Below are 26,000 nucleotides of genomic sequence, written 5' to 3'. Positions count from 1 at the left end.
CAATCCGACAAACAGATACAGTAACTATGAACAGCGTCCTCTCGCTACGGAGGGGATTTTTTACACACACAGAATGGTATATACCTACTCTGTTTTGCTGAATGGCTTGGATGACTCTGTCCTTAATGATACCATCTTCTAATGCAAAGCAGTAAATTAAGGAGAATCTAAATAGCATCTTCTGCTGGCCTCACGAACTAGCCCATAGTAAATACCAAGAAAATACTGCGACTGTATCTTCCATCGATATTCGTTTAGAATTTAAAACATCTCAAACTATTCCGGCAAACACAACAGCTTATTGTCATGATACTTACCATCTTCTAACGAATATTGTTACAAGACAATCCCTGTTCTGACTGGGAATCGAACATGTGAATACTATCTTACTTAAATGTGCAATCACAACACTGTCACCATTGACGGGAGGGCTGTGTGCGTAAGCTTGAACGTGAACACACAACAAAGTACTTACTTTAAAACTAATTGAATGTCATATTGTAAGAATAAAGAAACGGCCTGTCATGCGATAATAGCATACGCTTATATTGATATTATTTGTTCGATTTAATGGCTAAATGAGTTAGCATACTGGCCTTTAGTCATATAAGTTCAGGATTCGATTCCGTCAGTGTCTAGAATTTCAACAAAGGCAGCATAAATAAAAATACTACGACCACAGAACACATTTTAATCGTAAATTATATTGAAGAAAATATACATACACTTACCTTTGAATACACACCCATAACCGCGTGGCCATTTCGCTCGATATATGTGTATTGCAATGACATTAACACACATGTGTTTAGAACACTGAATGTTTAATTGTAACATTTTGAGCTTCTTAATTAAACACTACAGCCTCTGACTAAAACAAAAGGATTGGACAAACTGGGGCAAATATTCATTTATAGGAAGGGGAGTTAGGGATTGGAATAACTTACCAAGGGAGATGTTCAATAAATTTCCAATCTCTTCGCAATCATTTAAGAAAAGGCTAGGAAAACAACAGATGGGGAATCTGCCACCTGGGCGACTGCCCTAAATGCAGATCAGTAGTGATTGATTGAACTGATTAATAAAGTTGACTTTCCGTGGTTTGGTTTTCCGTGGCTTGTCATTTTCACACCAGGTGAATCGAACACCGGGACGTACAACGCATTCGATGATAGCATACGCTTATTTTGATATTATTCGTTCGGCTTAATGGCTAAATGGGTTAGCATGCTGGCCTTCAGTCGTAGAGTCCCGGTTTCGATTCCCGACAGTGTCTGGAATTTCAACAAAGACACACAGCATTAAAAAATACTACGATCACAGAACACATTTTAATCGTAGATTATATTGAAGAAAATATATATACACTTAGCTTTGAATACATGTCCTAACCGTGTGGTCAAATCGCTCGGTGTAGGTGTGTTGCAATGACATTAACACACAGGTGTTTAGAACACTGAATGTTTGATTGTAACATTTCAAGCTTATAGATTTAAACACTACAGCCTCTGACTAAGATAAAAGGACTGTATTCGTAACTGATTAATAAAGTTGGCTTTCCGTGATTTTACATTTTCACACCAGGCAAATGCTACCTACCGAAACAAACAGAATCACGTAGCCTCTGACTCAGAGAAGAGAACTGTATACTGTTATTCATAACTGATTAATACAGTTGGCTTTCCGTGGTTTGTCATTTTCACACCAGGCGAATCGAACCCCGGGACCTGCAACGCATTCGATAATAGCATACGCTTATATTGATATTATTAGTTCGGCTTAATGGCTAAATCGATTCGATTCCCGACAGTGTCTAGAATTTTAACAAAGGCACACAGCATTAAAAATACTACGATTACAGAACACATTTTAATCGTAGATTATATTGAAGAAAATATACATACACTTACCTTTGAATACATATCCCTGACCGCGTGACCAATTCGCTCGGTATAGGTGTGTTGCAATGACATTAACACATAGGTGTTCCGAACACTGAATGTTTGATTGTAACATTTCGAGCTTATAGATTTAAACACTAGAGCCTCTGACTAAGAAAATTATTGTATTCATAACTGATTAATAAATTTGGCTTTCCGTGGTTTGACTTTTCACACCAGGCAAATGGTACCTACCGAAAAAAACAGAATCACATAGCCCCTGACTAAGAGAAAAGGATTGTATTCATAACTGATTAATACAGTTGTCTTTCCGTGGTTTGACATTTTCACACCGGGCGAATCGAACCACGGGATCTGCATCGCATTGGACTACGTAGATTTGTTTCTTTTTACGATAAAAATGATGAAACATAGATATATTAAAACACAACACATTGCACACGCATTACGTAACACTATATTCTAATGTAGTGAAGACATACACTTGAATCGCATTTTTTCACTTATACACTTGATCGCATTTTTTATACATACCATATACTGTACTTACATATTCATGTTTTATAATGATATATGCAATCTTTAATGTGTACGTGCTGGCTGCATGCAGTAAAGGAATGGAAGAAGTCTGCTTTCTGCAGCGGAAGCTGGAAGTCGAGTTAGCGTTTATATGCATGCATGTACAATGTCCTTGAATTATCTCTGCTGCCTGCGATAAGTCCTGCAGCGTGTTAACCATGTAACATTTACTATCATTCAGTCGAAGCGAATTATTCACTTACCTTTGAATATATATCCCTGACCGCGTGACCAATTCGCTCTGTATAGGTGTGTTGCAATGACATTAACACATAGGTGTTTCGAACACTGAATGTTTGATTGTAACATTTCGAGCTTATAGATTTAAACACTAGAGCCTCTGACTAAGAAAATTATTGTATTCATAACTGATTAATAAATTTGGCTTTCCGTGGTTTGACTTTTTCACACCAGGCAAACGGTACATACCGAGAAAAACAGAATCAGATATGATTTTAAAAATGATGCACGGTTATATAGTGTAGGGGATGAGATCATTACCTAGACCACTCGGGGGTCAATTCCCGGCCAGGTTAGAATTTTTAACCTGCATCTAAGGGATTGTTTGTAGCCGGAAGTTCGATTCGCCGGTCAGAGTAGTATAATACAGGGATTCGGCGGCCACCGCAGAGCTCCGAGGGGTCTCCTCCACCGCCACCGCACTGGGGGGCCTCCCAGGGGCCTCCTCCACCGCAGCCAGGGGCCTCTTCCAGTGCTGCCAACTTAACCTTACTAGCGCGAAATTTGAATTGGTAAACAAAGCCACGTGCTTTTTTTTGACAGCCACGTGCTTTTTGACAGACAACAACGCATCGCTAACCTCACTGCTGCCATCTTGACGGGCGTGAACCTCAGTGCTACCAACTTAACCTAACTAGCGCGAGATTTGAATCGGTAAAAAATCCACGTGCTTTTTTGACAACCACGTGCTTTTTGACAGACAACAACGCATCGCTGCCTGACTTGTTGGCTGAACGGCCAGCGTACTGGCCTTCGGTTCAGAGGGTCCCGGGTTCGATTCCCGGCCGGGTCGGGGATTTTAACCTTAATTGGTTAATTCCAATGGCACGGGGGCTGGGTGTATGTGTTGTCTTCATCATCATTTCATCGTCATCACGACGCGCAGGTCGCCTACGGGGTCAAATAGAAAGACCTGCACCTGGTGAGCCAAACCCGTTCCGGGATATCCCGACACTAAAAGCCATACGACATTCCATTTCAACGCATCGCTAACTTCAGCGCTACCATCTTGACGGGCCTAAACCTTCGTGGTGCCAATTTAACCTCACTAGCGCGAGATTTGAATCGGTAAACAAATCCACGTGCTTTTTTGACAGCTGTCATCTGCCATCTTTAATCAACAGAGCACCGTGCTGCCCTCTTTAGTTACATATCTTTGAAATGTGTTGGCGGATAATTTGAAAAATGCTTTTTGATAGCAGCCATCTTTAATAGACAGAGCACCGTGCTGCACTCTTTAGTTGAAATGTGGTGGCGGCAATTTGAAAACTTCTACGTGCTCTTGTTTGGAAACAAAGCCACGTGATTTTTTGTCAGCTACCATCCGCCATCTTTAATCAAGGGAGCACCGTTCTGCACTCTTTAGTTGAAATGTGGTGGCGGCAATTTGAAAAATTCCACGTGCTCTTGTTTGGAAACAATGCCACATGCATTTTTTGACACCTACCATACGCCATCTTTAATCAAGAGGGCACCGTGTTGCACTCTTTAGTTGAAATGTAGAGGCGGAAAATTCGAAGTGCTTTACAAACTCACGTGCTTTTTTGACAGCTGTCTTCCGCCATCTTTAATCAAGAGAGGACAGTGCTGCACTCTTTAGCTACATACCTTTGAAATGTGGTGGCGGTAATTTGAAAAATTCTAGTCGCTCTTGTTTGGAAACAAACCAACGTGCTTTTTTGACAGCTGTCATCTGCCGTCTTTAATCAACAGAGCACCGTGCTGCCCTCTTTAGCTACAAACATTTAACATGTGGTGGCGGACATTTTGAAAAATTCTTTTTGAGAGCAGCCATCTTTAATCAACAGAGCACCGTGCTACTATCTTTATTGTAGTAGTAGTAGTAGTAGTAGTAGAAGACAATTTCTACGCCACAGCTGTCATTCGCCATCTTGCATCGCAAACCGCAGTGCTGCACTCATTACCTACTACCTTTGAAATATGGTGGTGGATAATTTAAAAATTCTACAACAACCTTCTCTCGACGCTAGTTGCACAAGATGGTGGCTATGCATCACTCCTTAAGGGTGGTTACGCAAGATGGCTGCTATATATAGGTTCTTGTGAGACACCCTTGGGATGCTTGCCCAAGATGGCGGCTATACATGGCTCCTTACGAGACTCCCTAGGGATGCTTGCTCAAGATGGCGACTGCTCTTATGAGACAGCTTAAGGGTCCTTGCACAAGATGGTTTGAGACGCCCTAAGGATGCTTTTGCAAGATGGCGGACACAAGATGGCGGCTATACACGACTCCTTATGAGATTCCTTAAGGGTGCTTGCGCAAGATGGCTGCTGCTCTTATCAAGATACCTAGCTTAGAGGCTACCGTGCCGTGCTAGTTCGATTCATTAAATTTGGGGCTTAAATGCATAATGTTAAATATCTCGAATATGGTGCATCGTAGAGCAAAACGGACAACATTTTTTCGCCTCATACCCATGTTCGCAGTATGAGGATCATGATAGCATAAGAAAAACATAGTCTAATGATGAGATCAACGGTTCGGTACCTACTTAGGCCCTTTGGCATTTGCACTATTTTAGCTTGTATTGAAGCAAGTTTGTGTAACATGATCAGGTCTAGCTATGGTAGAGAATATTCGATTCATTATATTTGGGGATTAAATGCAAAATGTTAAATATCTCGAAAACGGTGCATCGTAGAGCAAAACGGACAAAATTTTTCTGCATAATACGCAGGTTCGCAGTATGAGAAACATGATAGCATAAGAAAAATATAGTCTAATGATGAGATCAACGGTTCGCTTCCTACTTAGGCCCTTTGGCATTTGCTCTGTTTTAGCTTGTATTGAAGCAAGTTTTTGTAACATGATCAGGTCTAGCTATGGTAGAGAGTATAACGTGCTATGCTGGTTCGATTCATTAAATTTGGGGCTTAAATGCAAAATGTTAAATATCTTCAAAACGGTACGTCGTAGAGCAAAGCGGACCAAATTTTTCTGCCTAATACCCAGGTTCGCAGTATCAGGAATATGATAGCATAAGAAAAACATAGTTTAATGATGAGATCAACGGTTCGGTTCCACTTAGGCCCTTTGGCATTAACGGCTATCTAATTCTACAAGATGGCGTCTGCTCTTATGAGACAGCTTAAGGGTGCTCGCACAAGATGGCTTGAGACTCCCTAGGGATGCTTGCGCAAGATGACGGACACAAGATGGCGGCTATACATGGCTCCTTATGAGACGGCTTAAGAGCGCTTGTACAAGATGGCTGCTGCTCTTATGAGACTCCCTAGGGGTGCTTGCGCAAGATAGCAGCGACAAGATGGTGACTATGCATAGCTCCTTAAGAGACAGCCTAGGGGTGCTCGCACAAGATGGCGGCTACTCTTATGAAGAAAGCTAGCTTAGAGGCTACTGCGCAAGATGGCGGCTGCATTAGTAGTATAATTTGACAGTTCGGCGGCCTCCTCCCACGGAAAATTTGAATTCTGGCGGGAAATTTGAATTTTGGCGGGAGATTTGAATTTGTAAACAAAGCCACGTGCTTTTTGACAGCTGTCATCGACAACAACGCATCGCTAACCTCACTGCTGCCATCTTGACGGGCCTAAACCTCAGTAGTGCCAACTTAACCTAACTTGCGAGAGGTAAACAAAACCACGTGTTTTTTGACAGCCACGTGCTTTTTGACAGACAACAACGCATCGCTAACCTCAGTACTGCCATCTTGACGGGCCTAAACCTCAGTAGTGCCAACTTAACCTACTAGCGCGAGGTAAACAAAGCCACGTGTTTTTTGAGAGCCACGTGCTTTTTGACAGACAACAACGCATCGCTAACCTCAGTACTGCCATCTTGACAGGCCTAAACCTCAGTAGTACCAACTTAACCTAACTAGCGTGTGGTAAACAAAGCCACGTGCTCTTTGACAGCTGTCATCCGCCATCTCTAAACCACAGAGCACTGTGCTGCCCTCTTTATCGTAGTAGATGTAAAATTCGTCACCTGTCATCGGCAGTGCTGCCATCTTGGCGGGCCTAAACCTTAGTGCTACCAACCTAACCTCACTAGCGTGAGATAAACAAATCCACGTGCTTTTCTGACAGCTGTCATCCGCCATCTTTAATCTATAGAGCACAGTGCTACCCTCTTTGTGGTAGCGGATAATTTGAAAAGTGCTTTTTGACAGCAACCATCTTTGAGCACCGTGCTGCCCTCTTTAGCTACTTACCTTTGAAATATGGTGGCGGTAAATTCCACGTCATCTTGTTTGGAAATAAACACATGTGCTTTTTGACAGCTGTCTTCCGCCATCTTTAATCCAGAGAGAACAGTGCTGCAATCTTTAGTTTGAAATGCGGTGGCGGCAAATTCCACGTGGTCTTGTTTGGAAACAAATCAACATGCTTTGTTGACAGCTGTCATCCGCCTTCTTTAATCACCGTGCTGCCCTCTTTAGCTACTTACCTTTGAAATGTGGTGGCGGTAAATTCCACGTGCTTTACAAACCTATATGCTTTACTGACAGCTGTCATCCGCCATCTTTAATGCAGAGAGAACAGCGCTGCAATCTTTAGTTGAAATGTGGTAGCGGCAAATTCCACGTGCTCATCTTTGGAAACAAAGCCATGTGCTTTTTTGACAGCTGTCATCCGCCATCTTTAATCAACAGAGCACCATGCTGCTATCATGCGGGCAATTTCGTCAGCTGTCATCCGCCATCTTTAATCCACAGAACACCGTGCTGCCCTCTTTATGGCTACTACCTTAAGCACGTAGTAGCGGGCAATTTGAAAAGTTCTGTTAGCTATCATCCGCCATCTTTAATCAAGAGAGCACCGTGCTGCCCTCTTTAGCATCTTTAATCCAGAGAGAACAGTGCTGCAATCTTTAGTTTGAAATGTGGTGGCAGCAAATTCCACGTGCTCTTGTTTGGAAACAAAGCTATGTGCTTTTTTGACAGCTGTCATCCGCCATCTTTAATCAACAGAGCACCATGCTGCTATCATGCGGGCAATTTCGTCAGCTGTCATCCACCATCTTTAATCCACAGAACACCGTGCTGCCCTCTTTATAGCTACTACCTTAAGCACGTAGTAGTGGGCAATTTGAAAAGTTCTGTTAGCTATCATCCGCCATCTTTAATCAAGAGAGCACCGTGCTGCCCTCTTTAGCTAGATACCTTTGAAATGTGGTGGTGGCAAATTGAAAAATTTCACGCGCAATTGTTTGGAAACAAACTCACGTGCTTTTTTGACAGCCATCATCCGCCATCTTTAAGCAACAGAGTACAGTGCTGCCCTCTTTGTTGTGGCGGTAAATTCCACGTGCTCTTGTTTGGAAACAAAGCCATGTGCTTTTTTGACAGCTGTCATCTTCCATCTTTAAATCAACAGAGCACCATGCTGCTATCATGCGGGCAATTTCGTCAGCTGTCATCCGCCATCTTTAATCCACAGAACACCGTGCTGGCCTCTTTATGGCTACTACCTTAAGCACGTAGTAGCGGGCAATTTGAAAAGTTCTGTTAGCTATCATCCGCCATCTTTAATCAAGAGAGCACCGTGCTGCCCTCCTTAGCATCTTTAATCCAGAGAGAACAGTGCTGCAATCTTTAGTTTGAAATGTTGTGGCAGCAAATTCCACGTGCTCTTGTTTGGAAACAAAGCTATGTGCTTTTTTGACAGCTGTCATCCGCCATCTTTAATCAACAGAGCACCATGCTGCTATCATGCGGGCAATTTCGTCAGCTGTCATCCACCATCTTTAATCCACAGAACACCGTGCTGCCCTCTTTATAGCTACTACATTAAGCACGTAGTAGCGGGCAATTTGAAAACTTCTGTTAGCTATCATCCGCCATCTTTAATCAAGAGAGCACCGTGCTGCCCTCTTTAGCTAGATACCTTTGAAATGTGGTGGTGGCAAATTGAAAAATTTCACGCGCTCTTGTTTGGAAACAAACTCACGTGCTTTTTTGACAGCCATCATCTGCCATCTTTAAGCAACAGAGTACAGTGCTGCCCTCTTTGTTGTGGCGGTAAATTCCACGTGCTCTTGTTTGGAAACAAAGCCATGTGCTTTTTTGACAGGTGTCATCTGCCATCTTTAACCAACAGAGCACTATGCTGCTATCATGCGGGCAATTTCGTTAGCTGTCATCCGCCATCTTTTAATGAACAGAGCACCGTGCTGCCCTATGCGGGGCAATTTCGTCAGCTGTCATCCGCTCGCTCTACAGCAGCCATCTCTCGACGCTAATTGCACAAGATGGTGGCTATACATGACTCCTTAAAGGTGCTTATGCGAGATGATCGCTATACATAGTTTCTTATGAGACGCCCTTGGGATGCTTGCGCAAGATGGCGGTTATACAAGGCTCCCTATGAGACACCCTAGGGATGCTTGCGCAAGATGGTGGTTGCTCGTACGAGGCGGCTTAAGGATCCTTGCATAAGTTGGCTAGAGACGCCCCCCACCCCTAAGGATGCTTGCGCAAGATGGCTGACGCAAGATGGCGGTTATACATAGCTCCTTATGAGACAGCTAGTACTCGATACAACATGTGATCAGAACATTCATTGATGTGTTCAGAACACAAAATAAGTGATCAAGACTAGAATCGAACACTGTACTCGATGTCGTTAACTTCAACATGTGATTAAAACATTGTTTGGTGTGTTCAGAACACTACATAAGTAGAATCGAACGCTGTACAACATGTTAGGGGGTACCTTTGTTCTAAGAAGATCAGATTGAAACATAATAAGACTAGAATTGAACACTGCACTCGATGTCGTTAACCTTAACATGTGAACAGAACATTGATTGATGTGTTCAGATCACTAAACAAGTAGAACCGAACACTGTACAACATGTTAGGGGATACCTTTGTTCTAAGAAAATTAGATTGAAACATAACAAGGCTAGAATCGAACACTGCCCTCGATGTCGTTAACCTTAACATGTGATCAGAACATTGATTGATGTGTTCAGATCACTAAACAAGTAGAACCGAACACTGTACAACATGTTAGGGGATACCTTTGTTCTAAGAAGATCAGATTGAAACATAACAAGACTAGAATTGAACACAGCACTCGATATCGTTAACCTTAACATGTGATCAGAACATTGATTGATGTGTTCAGATCACTAAACAAGTAGAACCGAACACCGTACAACATGTTAGGGGATACCTTTGTTCTAAGAAGATCAGATTGAAACATAACAAGACTAGAATTGAACACAGCACTCGATATCGTTAACCTTAACATGTGATCAGAACATTGATTGATGTGTTCAGATCACTAAACAAGTAGAACCGAACACTGTACAACATGTTAGGGGATACCTTTGTTCTAAGAAAATTAGATTGAAACATAACAAGACTAGAATCGAACACTGCACTCGATGCCGTTAACCTTAACATGTGATCCGATACAACATGTTAGGGGATACCTTTGTTCTAAGAAAATTAGATTGAAGCATAGCAAGACTAGAATCGAACACTGTAAGAACATTGTTTGATGTGTTCAGAGCAAAAGTACAACTTCAATGATTTACCTAGTGTAAAACACACACTGTGCACATATCGCATAGCTATCTCGCCTATCACTTGCCTAGTATCAAAATCAAAAACACACTGTGCACATATCGCATAGCTAACTCGGCAACACTTCAAATGATTTGCTTAGTACGAAAATAAAAAATCTATACCGCGTAGCTAACTCGTTCATCGCACTGCTAAGACGCTTAGTAATTGCAAATACACTGATATATGTCATACGAAAATCAAGAAAGCACACTGCGTAGCCAACTCGCTCGGGTCACTCGCTTAGTAATTGCAACACGACTAGAACACTGATACACGTTACTCTTTTTTTGTCGAAACACACACACACGGATAAGAATGTTCCGAGATACTACATACTTACATGTTTTTTAAAAAAATTGGGGGATGAAAGATCATAAATTATATGTACACATGTTGTCTCCTCCAAGTTGTAAGACGAAATAGACGCAGTATTGCGAGTTTCCGCTATAGCTGGCGAACGGAAGTAGCATGATATCTCAGCAAAAAAACAAAACAAAAAAAAAACGCGTGAGCTTGCAAGTCAGACACAATGATGGATACCGCGATTCAAATCCTGGCAACTTATGCCGTCAGGAAGGGCATCTGGCGAGCATCTAGCTGTAAATCCCCGATTCTCATGTTAGAAAGAACAACTTGTTGTAAAACATTCTAAATCCCAGTTCTTTGACGTCAGGAAGGGCAACCGGTCGAAAGCAATAGTGTATGATGTAAGAGGCTAGATACTGCTAGTTTTGCGTCAGGAAGGGCAACTAGTCTTAAAACAAATTCTTCTGATTTAAAATCTTAGTTTTGCGTCAGGAAGTGCATCCGGCTGTAAAACAATAGTTCACGATACAGCGATTTAAAATGTAAGAAGTGCATCTAGCTGTAAAACCTCGATTCTCGTGTTAGAAGTTGTAAAAGAGATTCTTAATCCAAGTTCTTTGACGTCAGGAAGGGCAACCGGTCGAATACAATAGTGTATGATGTACGAGGCTAGATACTGCCACTTTTGCGTCAGGAAGGGCAACTAGTCTTAAAACAAATTCTTGCGATTTAAAATCTTAGTTTTGCGTCAGGAAGGGTATCCGGCTGTAAAACAATAGTTCACGATACAGCGATTTAAGATCTAAGAAGTGCATCTAGCTGTAAAACCCCGATTCTCGTGTTAGAAGTTGTAAAAGAGATTCTTAATTCAAGTTCTTTGACGTCAGGAAGGGCAACCGGTCGAAAACAATAGTGTATGATGTAAGAGGCTAGATACTGCCAGTTTTGCGTCAGGAAGGGCAACTAATCTTAAAACAAATTCTTGCGATTTAAAATCTTAGTTTTGCGTCAGGAAGGGCATCCGGCTGTAAAAATATAGTTCACGATACAGCCATTTAAAATCTAAGAAGTGCATCTAGCTGTAAAACCCCGATTCTCGTGTTAGAAGTTGTAGAACATTCTTAATCCTAGTTCTTTGACGTCAGGAAGGGCAACCGGTCGAGAACAATAGTGTATGATGTAAGAGGCTAGATACTGCCACTTTTGCGTCAGGAAGGGCAACTAGTCTTAAAACAAATTCTTGCGATTTAAAATCTTAGTTTTGCGTCAGGAAGGGCATCCGGCTGTAAGACAATAGTTCACGATACAGCGATTTAAAATCTAAGAAGTGCATCTAGCTGTAAAACTCCGATTCTCGTGTTAGAAGTTGTGAAAGAGATTCTTAATCCAAGTTCTTTGACGTCAGGAAGGGCAACCGGTCGAAAACAATAGTGTATGATGTAAGAGGCTAGATACTGCCAGTTTTGCGTCAGGAAGGGCAACTAGTCTTAAAACAAATTCTTGCGATTTAAAATCTTAGTTTTGCGTCAGGAAGGGCATCCGGCTGTAAAACAATAGTTTACGATACAGCGATTTAAAATCGAAGAAGTGCATCCAGCTGTAAATCCCCGTTTCTCGTGTTAGAAGTTGTAAAAGAGATTCTTAATCCGAGTTCTTTGACGTCAGGAAGGGCAACCGGTCGAAAACAATGGTGTATGATGTAAGAGGCTAGATACTGCCAGTTTTGCGTCAGGAAGGGCAACTAGTCTTAAAACAAATTCTTGCGATTTAAAATCTTAGTTTTGCGTCAGGAAGGGCATCCGGCTGTAAAACAATAGTTCGCGATACACCGATTTAAAATCCAAGAAGAGCATCTAGCTGTAAATCCCCGATTCTCGTGTTAGAAGTTGTAAAACATTCTTAATCCTAGTTCTTTGACGTCAGGAAGGGCAACCGGTCGAAAACAATAGTGTATGATGTAAGAAGCTAGATACTGCCAGTTTTGCGTCAGGAAGGGCAACTAGTCTTAAAACAAATTCTTGCGATTTAAAATCTTAGTTTTGCGTCAGGAAGGGCATCCGACTGTAAAACAATAGTTCGCGATACAGCGATTTAAAATCTAAGAAGTGCATCTAGCTGTAAAACCCGTGTTGAGGGTGATTCATTTGTCGGATATGGGTGATCCTACTGTTGCATATTACATTCTCAGGTAGTTTCGAGGGCGTGCAAAGAGCCAGCATTAAGTAAGGGCTGTTGATGGAGGGGTGTTAAACCTTGTACAGGCTCCTTCAACAGGAGTAGCCTACATGCCGGCGTCGTGCAGGCTCTTTCGATAGGAGTAGGCTATATGCTAGCACTGTGTTTTAACCTCTCCGTACAATCATGATATTTTATGTTAGGAACTTACATGGGCTAAATGTTACACATTCCGTGGCAGAGCCGGGAATCGAACTCGGGCCTCCGGGGGTAGCAGCTAATCACACTAACTACTACACCACAGAGGAGGACTATTTCAGTTTTACAGAACAGAATATTTTACAACCTTAATACGCTTATAATCTATCAATAAGACGTTGTATGAGTTACAAGTTGCTTATCAGCACACCGTGTCTTCGTTTCAAGGTTAGTGTAGCCGGAAGCCGAGTGTACAATTTCAGCTAACACATGCATTCCATATCTCGCTCTGAATGACTGCGCCGATACAACTTCAAAGATAGTGTTCTATGCAGTAGAACAAAAAATGTAACCTATAACCCGTTCCTAAAGCTTAAAACTGTAAATGTTTGAAGCTCCTGTTTTTACAGCTAGATGTGGTTCCTAACGTAGCAAGGCCGGGATTAAAAATATGTTTTAAAGCCGAGTGCCTCCTCCTGACGCAGGAGTTTAAAACGCAAGAATATGTTTTACGACCGGTTGCCCTTCCTGACGCGAGATTTTAAATCACAAGAATCCGTTTTACAACAGGATGCCCTTCTAGGATTTTAAAAAGCAGTATCTAGCCTCTTACATCATACGCTATTGTTTTCGACAGGTTACCCTTCCTAACGTCAAAGAACTTGGATTAAGAATTTCTTTTACAACTTCTAACACGAGAGTCGGGGTTTTACAGCTAGATGCACTTCTTAGATCTTAAATCGTTGTATCGTGAACTATTGTTTTACAGAAGGATGCCCTTCCTGACGCAAAACTAAGATTTTAAATCGCAAGAATTTTTTTAAGACTAGTTGCCCTTTCTGATGCAAAACTGGCAGTATCTAGCCTCTTACATCATACACTATTGTTTTCGACCGGTTGCCCTTCCTGACGTCAAAGAACTCGAATTAAGAATCTCTTTTACAACTTCTAACACGAGAATCGGGGTTTTACAGCTGGACGCACTTCTTACATTTTAAATCGCTGTATCGTGAACTATTGTTTTACAGCCGGATGCCCGTCCTGACGCAAAACTAAGATTTTAAATCGCAAGAATTTGTTTTAAGACTAGTTGCCCTTCCTGACGCAAAACTGGCAGTATCTAGCCTCTTACATCATACACTATTGTTCTCGACCGGTTGCCCTTCCTGACGTCAAAGAACTAGGATTAAGAATGTTCTACAACTTCTAACACGAGAATCGGGGATTTACAGGTAGATGCTCTTCTTAGATTTTAAATCGCTGTATCATGAACTATTGTTTTACAGCCGGATGCCCTTCCTGACGCAAAACTAAGATTTTAAATCAGAAGAATTTGTTTTAAGACTAGTTGCCCTTACTGACGCAAAACTAGCAGTATCTAGCCTCTTACATCATACACTATTGTTTTCGACCGGTTGTCCTTCCTGACGTCAAAGAACTGGGATTAAGAATGTTTTACAACAAGTTGTTCTTTCTAACATGAGAATCGGGGATTTACAGCTAGATGCTCGCCGGATGCCCTTCCTGACCGCATAAGTTGCCAGGATTTAAATCGCGGTATCCATCATTGTGTCTGACTTGCAAGCTCACGCGTATTTTTTTTTGCTGAGATATCATGCTACTTCCGTTCGCCAGCTATAGCGGAAACTCGCAGTACTGCGTCTATTTCGTCTTACAACTTGGAGGAGACAACATGTGTACATATAATTTATGATCTTTCACCCCCAATATTTAAAAAAAACACATGTAAGTATGTAGTATCTCGCAACATTCTTATCCGTGTGTGTATCAGTGTTCTAGTCGTGTTGCAATTACTAAGCGAGTGACCCGAGCGAGTTGGCTACGCAGTGTGCTTTCTTGATTTTCGTATGACATATATCAGTGTATTTGCAATTACTAAGCGTCTTAGCAGTGCGATGAACGAGTTAGCTACGCGGTATAGATTTTTTATTTTCGTACTAAGCAAATCATTTGAAGTGTTGCCGAGTTAGCTATGCGATATGTGCACAGTGTGTTTTTGATTTTGATACTAGGCAAGTGATAGGCGAGATAGCTATGCGATATGTGCACAGTGTGTGTTTTACACTAGGTAAATCATTGAAGTTGTACTTTTGCTCTGAACACATCAAACAATGTTCTTACAGTGTTCGATTCTAGTCTTGCTATGCTTCAATCTAATTTTCTTAGAACAAAGGTATCCCCTAACATGTTGTATCGGATCACATGTTAAGGTTAACGGCATCGAGTGCAGTGTTCGATTCTAGTCTTGTTATGTTTCAATCTAATTTTCTTAGAACAAAGGTATCCCCTAACATGTTGTACAGTGTTCGGTTCTACTTGTTTAGTGATCTGAACACATCAATCAATGTTCTGATCACATGTTAAGGTTAACGATATCGAGTGCTGTGTTCAATTCTAGTCTTGTTATGTTTCAATCTGATCTTCTTAGAACAAAGGTATCCCCTAACATGTTGTACAGTGTTCGGTTCTACTTGTTTAGTGATCTGAACACATCAATCAATGTTCTGATCACATGTTACGGTTAACGACATCGAGTGTAGTGTTCGATTCTAGTCTTGTTATGTTTCAATCTAATTTTCTTAGAACAAAGGTATCCCCTAACATGTTGTACAGTGTTCGGTTCTACTTGTTTAGTGATCTGAACACATCAATCAATGTTCTGATCACATGTTAAGGTTAACGACATCGAGTGCAGTGTTCAATTCTAGTCTTGTTATGTTTCAATCTGATCTTCTTAGAACAAAGGTACCCCCTAACATGTTGTACAGCGTTCGATTCTACTTATGTAGTGTTCTGAACACACCAAACAATGTTTTAATCACATGTTGAAGTTAACGACATCGAGTACAGTGTTCGATTCTAGTCTTGATCACTTATTTTGTGTTCTGAACACATCAATGAATGTTCTGATCACATGTTGTATCGAGTACTAGCTGTCTCATAAGGAGCTATGTATAACCGCCATCTTGCGTCCGCCATCTTGCGCAAGCATCCCTAGGGTGTCTCATAGGGAGCCTTGTATAACCGCCATCTTGCGCAAGCATCCCAAGGGCGTCTCATAAGAAACTATGTATAGCGATCATCTCGCATAAGTACCTTTAAGGAGTCATGTATAGCCACCATCTTGTGCAATTAGCGTCGAGAGATGGCTGCTGTAGAGCGAGCGGATGACAGCTGACGAAATTGCCCCGCATAGGGCAGCACGGTGCTCTGTTCATTAAAAGATGGCGGATGACAGCTAACGAAATTGCCCGCATGATAGCAGCATAGTGCTCTGTTGGTTAAAGATGGCAGATGACACCTGTCAAAAAAAAGCACATGGCTTTGTTTCCAAACAAGAGCACGTGGAATTTACCGCCACAACAAAGAGGGCAGCACTGTACTCTGTTGCTTAAAGATGGCGGATGATGGCTGCCAAAAAAGCACGTGAGTTTGTTTCCAAACAAGAGCGCGTGAAATTTTTCAATTTGCCACCACCACATTTCAAAGGTATCTAGCTAAAGAGGGCAGCACGGTGCTCTCTTGATTAAAGATGGCGGATGATAGCTAACAGAAGTTTTCAAATTGCCCGCTACTACGTGCTTAATGTAGTAGCTATAAAGAGGGCAGCACGGTGTTCTGTGGATTAAAGATGGTGGATGACAGCTGACGAAATTGCCCGCATGATAGCAGCATGGTGCTCTGTTGATTAAAGATGGCGGATGACAGCTGTCAAAAAAGCACATAGCTTTGTTTCCAAACAAGAGCACGTGGAATTTGCTGCCACCACATTTCAAACTAAAGATTGCAGCACTGTTCTCTCTGGATTAAAGATGCTAAAGAGGGCAGCACGGTGCTCTCTTGATTAAAGATGGCGGATGATAGCTAACAGAACTTTTCAAATTGCCCGCTACTACGTGCTTAAGGTAGTAGCCATAAAGAGAGCAGCACGGTGTTCTGTGGATTAAAGATGGCGGATGACAGCTGACGAAATTGCCCGCATGATAGCAGCATGGTGCTCTTTTGATTAAAGATGGCGGATGACAGCTGTCAAAAAAGCACATGGCTTTGTTTCCAAAGAAGAGCACTTGGAATTTGCCGCTACCACATTTCAACTAAAGATTGCAGCGCTGTTCTCTCTGGATTAAAGATGGCGGATGACAGCTGTCAGAAAAGCATATAGGTTTGTAAAGCACGTGGAATTTACCGCCACCACATTTCAAAGGTAAGTAGCTAAAGAGAGCAGCACGGTGATTAAAAATGGCGGATGACAGCTGTCAACACAGCATGTTGATTTGTTTCCAAACAAGAGCACGTGGAATTTGCCGCCACCGCATTTCAAACTAAAGATTGCAGCACTGTTCTCTCTGGATTAAAGATGGCGGATGACAGCTGTCAAAGAAGCACATGGGTTTATTTCCAAACAAGAGGACGTGGAATTTACCGCCACCACATTTCAAAGGTAAATAGCTAAAGAGGGCAGCACGGTGCTCAAAGATGGTTGCTGTCAAAAAGCATTTTTCAAATTATCCGCTACCACAAAGAGGGTAGCACTGTGCTCTATAGATTAAAGATGGCGGATGACAGCTGTCAGAAAAGCACGTGGATTTGTTTATCTCACGCTAGTGAGGTTAAGTTGGTAGCACTAAGGTTTAGGCCCGCCAAGATGGCAGCACTGCCGATGACAGGTGACGAATTTTACATCTACTACGATAAAGAGGGCAGCACAGTGCTCTGTGGTTTAAGGATGGCGGATGACAGGTGTCAAACAAGCACGTGGCTTTGTTTACCACACGCTAGTTAGGTTAAGTTGGTACCACTAAGGTTTAGGCCCGTCAAGATGGCAGTACTGAGGTTAGCGATGCATTGTTGTCTGTCAAAAAGCACGTGGCTGTCAAAAAACACGTGGCTTTGTTTACCTCGCGCTAGTTAGGTTAAGTTGGCACTACTGAGGTTTAGGCCCGTCAAGATGGCAGTACTGAGGTTAGCGATGCGTTTTTGTCTGTCAAAAAGCACGTGGCTGTCTAAAAACACGTGACTTTGTTTACCTCGCGCTAGTTAGGTTAAGTTGGCACTACTGAGGTTTAGGCCCGTCAAGATGGCAGCAGTGAGGTTAGCGATGCGTTGTTGTCGATGACAGCTGTCAAAAAGCACGTGGCTTTGTTTACAAATTCAAATCTCCCGCCAAAATTCAAATTTCCCGCCAAAATACAAATTTCCCGCGGGAGGAGGCCGCCGAACTGTCCAATTATACTACTTGCATTTATGCATGCGGTGGAAGGCAATTTGTGACAGCTCTCATCTTTAATCAACAGAACATCTTGCTGGTATCTTTAGCTACTACCTTTGAAATGTGATGGTGGGTAATTAAAAAATTCTTCGTGCTTTTTTGACATCTAAGAGCGGTCATCTTTAAGCAATGGCGGTTATACGTAAACTGTTAAGGCCTCTTCCTGTGTCAAGACATTGTTCTATCGAACAAGTTTAAACCTGCATCGCGAAGGCAAGGGTGTGCAGCGATAACATCATCGTGCATGTTTAGACTTGCGAAACATAACAAGACTAGAATCGATGTCGTTAACCTCAACATGTGATCAGAATATTGATTGACGTGTTCAGAACACTACATAAGTGATTAAGACTAGAATCGGACACTGTACTCGATACAACATGCGTTTAGACCATGTTAAGGGATACCTTTCTTCTAAGAAGATTAGATTGAAACATAACAAGACTAGAATCGTTGCTGTTAACTTGTTGATGTTTGATATGTTGAGAGCAAAAGTACAACTTCAATGATTTGGCTAGTGTAAAAATCGAAAACACACTGTGTACATATTGCGTAGCTAACTCGCTCAGTAAACGATATCGCAAAAGTACAACTTCAATGTTTTGCCTAGTGTAAAAATAAAAAACCACATACTGTGCACATACTGCGTAGCCAACTTGCTCGGTAAACGATATAGCAAAAGTACAACTTATGTTATTCGTCTTGTGCGAAAATAAAAAACTACAGAAAAAACTATACTGCGTAGCCAACTCGCTCGGTAAACAATAATCTGATTTAGTTGCAATAGAAAAAACATAGATTCAAACCCAGTTCTATCATCGCAAACACAGAGAGTAAACATTAAACAGAATGATTGGTGCTATAAGAAATACATTGGTTACATTTAAGTCCCTCGCAGTCAAACAAGTTATCGCATAAACATGTAATATGAAATATCAGCCAATCTGTTGGCATACGTTACAAGAATGTAGCTCATACGGAATGATACAACATGTGTTCAGAACATTGCTTGATGTGTTCAGAACACTAAATAAGTGATCAAGACTAGAATAGAACACTGTACTTGATACAACATGTGTTTAGAACATATTCTGGGATAATCTTGTTCTAAGAAGATCAGATTACAAAAGAAGTGATTAAGACTAGAATCGAACACTGTACTCGATGTCATTAACAACATGTGATTAGAACATTGATTGATGTGTTCAGAACAAAAGGACTTTTCCTCCACCTCCTCCTCCTACGCCTCCTCATCATCATCCTAGGGCTAAAGGGCTAATGGGCTAAAGGGCTAATGGGCTGAAGGGCTAAAGGGCAAAAGGGCTCCTCCTTTACCTTACTACGCCCTCTTCCTTCCGGAAGGAGTTAGCTAAACTAGGTACATTTTTAACGCCCTCATCGATCGCTATCCGCAAGAACGCTTCTACTTTGTTAAGTGTAGAAAATTAATCTTTATTGGTAAATGGTTTTATGTTCAGAACATGGAATGGAACCTAGGGGTCACGTCTTATCAGAATTACCTAATAAAATCCCTGAGGTGCGATGAGTTGCGCTTTTCTGACAGAAATCAGTATCTGCTTGATTGTTTTAAGTGTTTGGAACACTGAACTTTACAAGAAGGCAGCAGTGAGGTTAGCGATATTCTGTTGTTGGATTTTAAATTCCGCGCTACGACACGTATAAGGTGGCAACCTTGAGGTTTAGCGCCGTAAAGATGACAGCAGTGAGGTTAGCGATGTTCTGTTGTTGGATTTTAAATTCTGCACTACAACATGCATAAGGTGGCAGCCTTGAGGTTTAGCGCTGTAAAGATAGCAACAGTGAGGTTAGCGATGCTCTATTGTCCTTCAAAGTGAGGTTAGGGTCCGTCAAGATGACAGCTGTTACATCACGTTTTTCATCTTAATAAATAGCTGTTTTAATTTGTATTTTCTGAAATTATTATTAATGATCCTTAAATTCCAAGTTAGTGTACTTAATGGATAGTGTTCCGTCACCCCACCCCTGGGAGGTTTTAGAGTCTCATTACGTGTTGTTATTATTATTATTATTATTATTATTATTGTATTGTATTGTATTGTATTGTATTGTATTGTATTTTATTTCGTCCAACTGATCATACAGTGATATGGGACACGTCAATAATCATATTTACAGTAACAAAGGATAAAACAGTAATATACATGCCATGATAAATAAAGAGAAATATACAATGTAGTAAAGAGGCACAGATTTTTAAAAAAAGTGATACATAAGTTAATTTTCAAGAGCTAAGTATTCTTCAATAGAATAAAAACAATGGTTAGAAACAAATTTGAATAATTCTTTCTTAAATTTTGAACATGGTTTTATCTGCTTAATGTAGTCTGGTAATTTATTTAATAAATGTACTCCTGCATAACTCAAACTTGATTCATATAGCTTAGTTTTGTGTGGTTCTATGTGCAGACTGTGTTTATTTCTGGTATTATACCTATGTACATCAGAGTTTATGGTGTAGCTGTTTACATTCTCCTTCATATATACAAGTGTATGGAAGATATAAAGGCTAGGCAATGGTAAAATAAAATAAAGTTTAACGTATTTCTTGCAGCTTGTCCTCCTGCCGACACCGGCCAATCCTCTAATTATTTTCTTTTGTAACTTAAAGATGACTTCGCTATATCGTGAATTCCACCAGTAAATGATTCCATAGGTTAGTATGGGATGGACATATGCAAAATACATAATTTGGCAAGCCTTTAAATTAAAACTATTTTTCAAAGATATTATCATGAAATAAATTTTACTAAGCTTTTTCCCTATAAACTCTGTATGTTTTTCCCAGGTTAATGATTCATCCATCCACAGGCCAAGAAACTTTGTTGATGATGAGTACTCAATTATGGTCTCTCCAAATGATATTGGACTAACTTCCATATTTAAATTAATCTTATGGTGAAATCTAATCACAGAGTTTTTTTGTTTACTTAAAATTAATTTATTATCTTTAAGCCAGCTCAGGATATTACTCACTATATTGCCTGCATTCAATTCTAACCCTTCAGAACTTTCATCAGCTACAAAAACAGTAATATCATCTGCAAACAAAGTTAATTGCACTCCTTGAATATCATCGACAATTTGGACGATATCATTAATAAATACTAAAAATAATAATGGTCCCAAAACTGACCCCTGTGGACCACCATGATCTATGTTTCTGGCACAGGAATGCACATTCTTAATTACATTTTTGCTCAAATCAGTACCGGTATATGATATTTCAACAATCTGTCTTCTATCCCCTAAAAATGATTTGAACCAGTCATAGGCCATTCCCCGAACTCCATACATGTATAACTTTTCTAAAAGCAAGCTGTGGTCAATTATATCAAACGCTTTTGTTAAGTCCAAGAAAATACCTAAACATGCACCCTTCCCATCTAGTGTGTCATATATCCGTTCAATAAAGTTAATGAATGCTGTGGTAGTTGATCTATTTTTACGAAAGCCATTCTGGCAACCAGCTAATATATTATGCTTCTCTAAGAATGATAACAGTCTATCGTACATAATTCTTTCCAGTATTTTGGAGAATACAGAGGGGAGGCAGACAGGCCTATAGTTACCAGCATCTTCTTCACTACCCTTTTTATGTATCGGAACAACTTTGCTTACCTTGAATTTGTCTGGAAATTTACCAGTGGTTAGTGACAAATTTATCAAGTAACAGAGAGGCTTGATTATGTATTGGTAACAGCATTTAATAAGGTAGTTTGAATAACCATCTAAACCAGAAGACTTCTTTTTACCCATCTGTTTTATTATCTTATCTATCTCTTGCTCAGTCACAGGAGTAAGAAACATGGATGATACATTCCTGTGAACTGTATTCAAGCCTGTTCTTGTCACTGATGTTTGAAAATTTTCCGTTAACCTCAAAACTGCTTCTATAAAATAGTTACTAAATATTTCTGCAACTTCTCCTGGATCACTGATTTCTTTCCCTGCATTTGTAAGAGTAATATTATTTTTTAATGGAACTAGAGTACCTTTCTCCCTTTTTATAATGTTCCACATACATTTAGACCTGTTTTTAGAATTTTTTAGCTCATTCTCATTATGCAATCTTTTGGCAGCCTTCAAAACTTCTTGATATATGTTCTTATATTTCTTATAATAATCCTTCAATTCAGATGAGGTGTTACTCCCTTTCACACATTTGCTTAAAAACCTTAATCGTCTACTTGAATTTCTAATTCCTGTTGTTATCCACCCATTCCTATAATTCTTTACAATTACCCTTTTGACTGGTATTGCCACTTGATAATAATAATCGAACAAACCCAAAAACTCACTGAAGGCCTCATTAGTTGAGTTATTTCTATATACACTCTCCCAACTTTCCTTGGCCAATAACTGGTTAAAATATGAAATATTTTCCTTGTTGCACATTCTAGTTTCCCTGTAAATTACATTGTTATTTTTTAAATTATGGTTTCCTATTACCCTAAAATTTAGATGCACAATTTGAGCAAAATGATCTGAAAAACCTGTATCATAAAGTTCTATTTCATAGTTCCACATTTCCTCATTCAATACAACTTGATCTACTGCTGACTTTGTATCCCCAGATATTCTAGTTGGTTGATTTACAACTGCCTTTAGTCCGTACAAGGAAAACAACATTTCTAGCCTTTGCTTATCTCGCCCACCATTATTCCCTAAAAAATCTACATTGAAGTCACCCATGATTATTACATTTTTGTTATGATTCTGTAGGTCATCAAAAATAATTTCAATATTATTATAAAAAGTTTCAACATTACTAGAAGGATTTCTATAAATGCATATAAGTATTAACTTATAATCCACTAGTTCAACAAAGCTAGCCTCGAAATGCTCCTCTACATTCAGATATTCAAATTTATCCAACTGCTTACATTTGATATTATTATTCACATATATACATGAACCTCCACACTTAATTTTCTTTCTACAAAACTTACTTGCAAGAGCATAACCTTCTAATACAAAATTTGAAATCTCATCCTCTATCAACCAATGTTCAGTTAAGCATAAAACATCATACCCTTGTAGGTTATCTGCCAACAGAACCTCCATACTTAGAATTTTATTTCTTAAAGATTGAACATTCTGGTGGAACAAATTTAGCTCTCCCTTTAGATTATAACTATTGCTACCTTTTACCGTAAAAAATCCTGCTCTAGTAATACTGGTCGTTTCCTTGTCCTACTTGACGTTCTTATTTCTGGTTGTTTAGCTTGCCCTCCTTCAGTTCGTCCTGATGGTGCTCCAACATCCAACTTCTCCAGTAACTCCTCTCCTCGTTCATCCAACTGACTGCTACTGACGATCTCAATGGTTATTATTATTATTATTATTATTATTATTATTATTATTATTATTATTATTAATTATCAACTATCATTTTCAAGCCATAAGCTAGAAGGCTGGCACCCATAGGATATTGTTTATGGAGAAACAATGAGATATCATTTATTTATATTAATATTAAGGTGACCTGCCACGTCATAATTTTGTCACACATCTGTGGGCAGAGTGGGTACATCATAAGCTGAATGCGGGTTGTTTCCGTTTCCATACAGACTACCTTCCATAATGCACAATTAATGCACATACACATTGCAAAGTAAAAAGTGCACTATAACAGATTGTTTAAAACAATTTTTGCACTCTGTTTGTCAGAAGGTAGCAATATGGACTATTTTAAGCAAAGAAGGTCATGTAAACATATGTTGATTGATCAGTCCTATGACAGAAACACAGATACATCAATCCACTGATTAATCTTCAATTATTTGTCAATTGCTAAAACAGTTAAGTCACACTTGTTATAAGTTTAACAAGAGGACTTTGGAATCAACAAATTCTAGTAGTTAAGACTGAGTAACCCACATTTTTATTCTGTAAATTTATAGTACAATCTGTAGTTTTAAAATGTTCATTTTAAGCATATAGGTGTTATATTCCTACTATATAAATTGTCAGTTTTAGTTGTAATGGCTGAGCATGACCCTTGAAGGGTCAAAACCGGTCCCATTGTATGTATTTAATGTAAAGATAACTTACATCAAATATTAATTTGTATTGAATAGGTGGACCTTCCTTCAATTCTTATAATTGTGAATGTTTGTCAATACGGATCATAATGAAATTCATATATTATGATATTCAAACTTAGCAACAATAATGTTATTAATTTACAACTGTTCAAACTTTTTTAAATGTCATGTTTCTCACAAAATGGCATATTCCCCCTAACCCAAAGGCCACAGAACTATACCAAGAGACTCTATCAGAATATTGTGATACCCCTCATTTTTGCTCTGATTTTATCATTCACAATACTGATTACCAAAATTTGTACCAACTTCTGGGATAAAAACAACCAACCTCCACAACTATTGTATCTTAGCTTGTAATTAAACATCTTCATTATAGATGATTATGCCTTTGAATGTTCCGCCTGCAAACTAACTAAATTTTTCCACAATCCTCCATTTCCTATTAGTTCTGTGGCCTCGTTTAATTCTGCATTTCTTGTCAGTATATAATTAAAAGTTGAGCCTAACTGCTTGTCATTTTGGTCTTATCTATTACTCTTACCCTCCACAGCCAAGTCCGTTATTCTCCACCATTCACTTCACGTGACCCCACCGAGGCCAGTTTATCCATATAGCTTCACCCATTGAGTTTATTCGTAAAATAGCCTTTACTTCCCCACTCCAAGTACCCTCCTGCCATTGTTCCTACTGGTTATTGTTCTTACTACGTTCATGTCTGTTACTTTCAACTTATGAATAAGATGTCATACTCCACCCAGCCTTTACTCCCATACAGTTTAGTCTGAGAACAGACCACCGTAAAGAGTTTTGTCTGGGAGTTGACTACCATCTTGTAGAATAATGTTGATCACAACTGTGAGCTCATTGCAGTAGCTATACTGCACCTTGATCCAGTTCCACTTACTGCATCACCATCCTGGTAGAATACAAGTACATGAATTGATCGACCTATCGCAATCTTGTATTCCCTACCTGATATTTAGTACAATGTCCTTAGGTTATTTTCCTACTGACATCACATCTTCAAAATGCTTATTTTTGTATCATACTTGCTGTCTATAATGGCAGAGATAAGACACTTCTCCTTTACCATAATATGATATAAGTATAGTTGTTTTGTTTCCTTCCCAGAGTTCAAGCCAACGGTATCCTGACATAAACATGTACACCCACCAGCTGTTTGCCGATAGCAATGGTTCAAGCATTCCTCAGATACTGACGGCTTGGCGGTGTTCCACTCTCACAAGACCACATGTCAGTCTTTTCCCACCTAAAATGCGTGGAGGACTCAATGGCTATTCTGTCAAAGTGGTACTGGGCCATCAGCCTCCTTTCGTCTTTCCAAAACTATCAAAGTAAGTACCGGTACTCACCAAAATGAGTGTGTCCACATAGAAGTCTTGCTGTTACTTTCATTACACAGTGGGACATAGTATGTATTCTCTCCAGCATTGGGTTTACCGAAGAAATTTTGTTAACATGCACAAAGGATAAATGTAATTACATTCTGGTACTGGAAGACATGGGAAACAAGAAATGGGAAACAACACTGAACATCTTTTTAGCTATAAAAATGCAGAAGCTTATTCATTCTTCTCATTTGATGCTGGTTCCCACTATTCTGAAAGAAGTTAATAATAATAATAATAATAAT

The 26,000-nt window shown here is 39.9% G+C and overlaps 1 protein-coding gene across 1 annotated transcript in view; it reads left to right on the top strand.

Annotated features, from left to right (window-relative positions):
• Positions 1-26,000, top strand: part of LOC136879358 (ionotropic receptor 21a-like) — a 151,965-nt gene that overhangs the window by 9,575 nt on the left and 116,390 nt on the right. The window contains exon 4 of the mRNA XM_068229089.1: positions 25,478-25,701. Coding sequence (XP_068085190.1) covers positions 25,478-25,701 — 224 coding nt within the window. The remainder of the gene's footprint in view (positions 1-25,477; positions 25,702-26,000) is intronic.

The sequence above is a fragment of the Anabrus simplex genome, chromosome 8, assembly GCF_040414725.1.
Source record: "Anabrus simplex isolate iqAnaSimp1 chromosome 8, ASM4041472v1, whole genome shotgun sequence".
Lineage (NCBI taxonomy): Eukaryota > Metazoa > Arthropoda > Insecta > Orthoptera > Tettigoniidae > Anabrus > Anabrus simplex.
The sequence above is the reverse complement of the archived record's forward strand: the minus strand, read 5'-3'. Positions and strand labels throughout refer to the sequence as shown.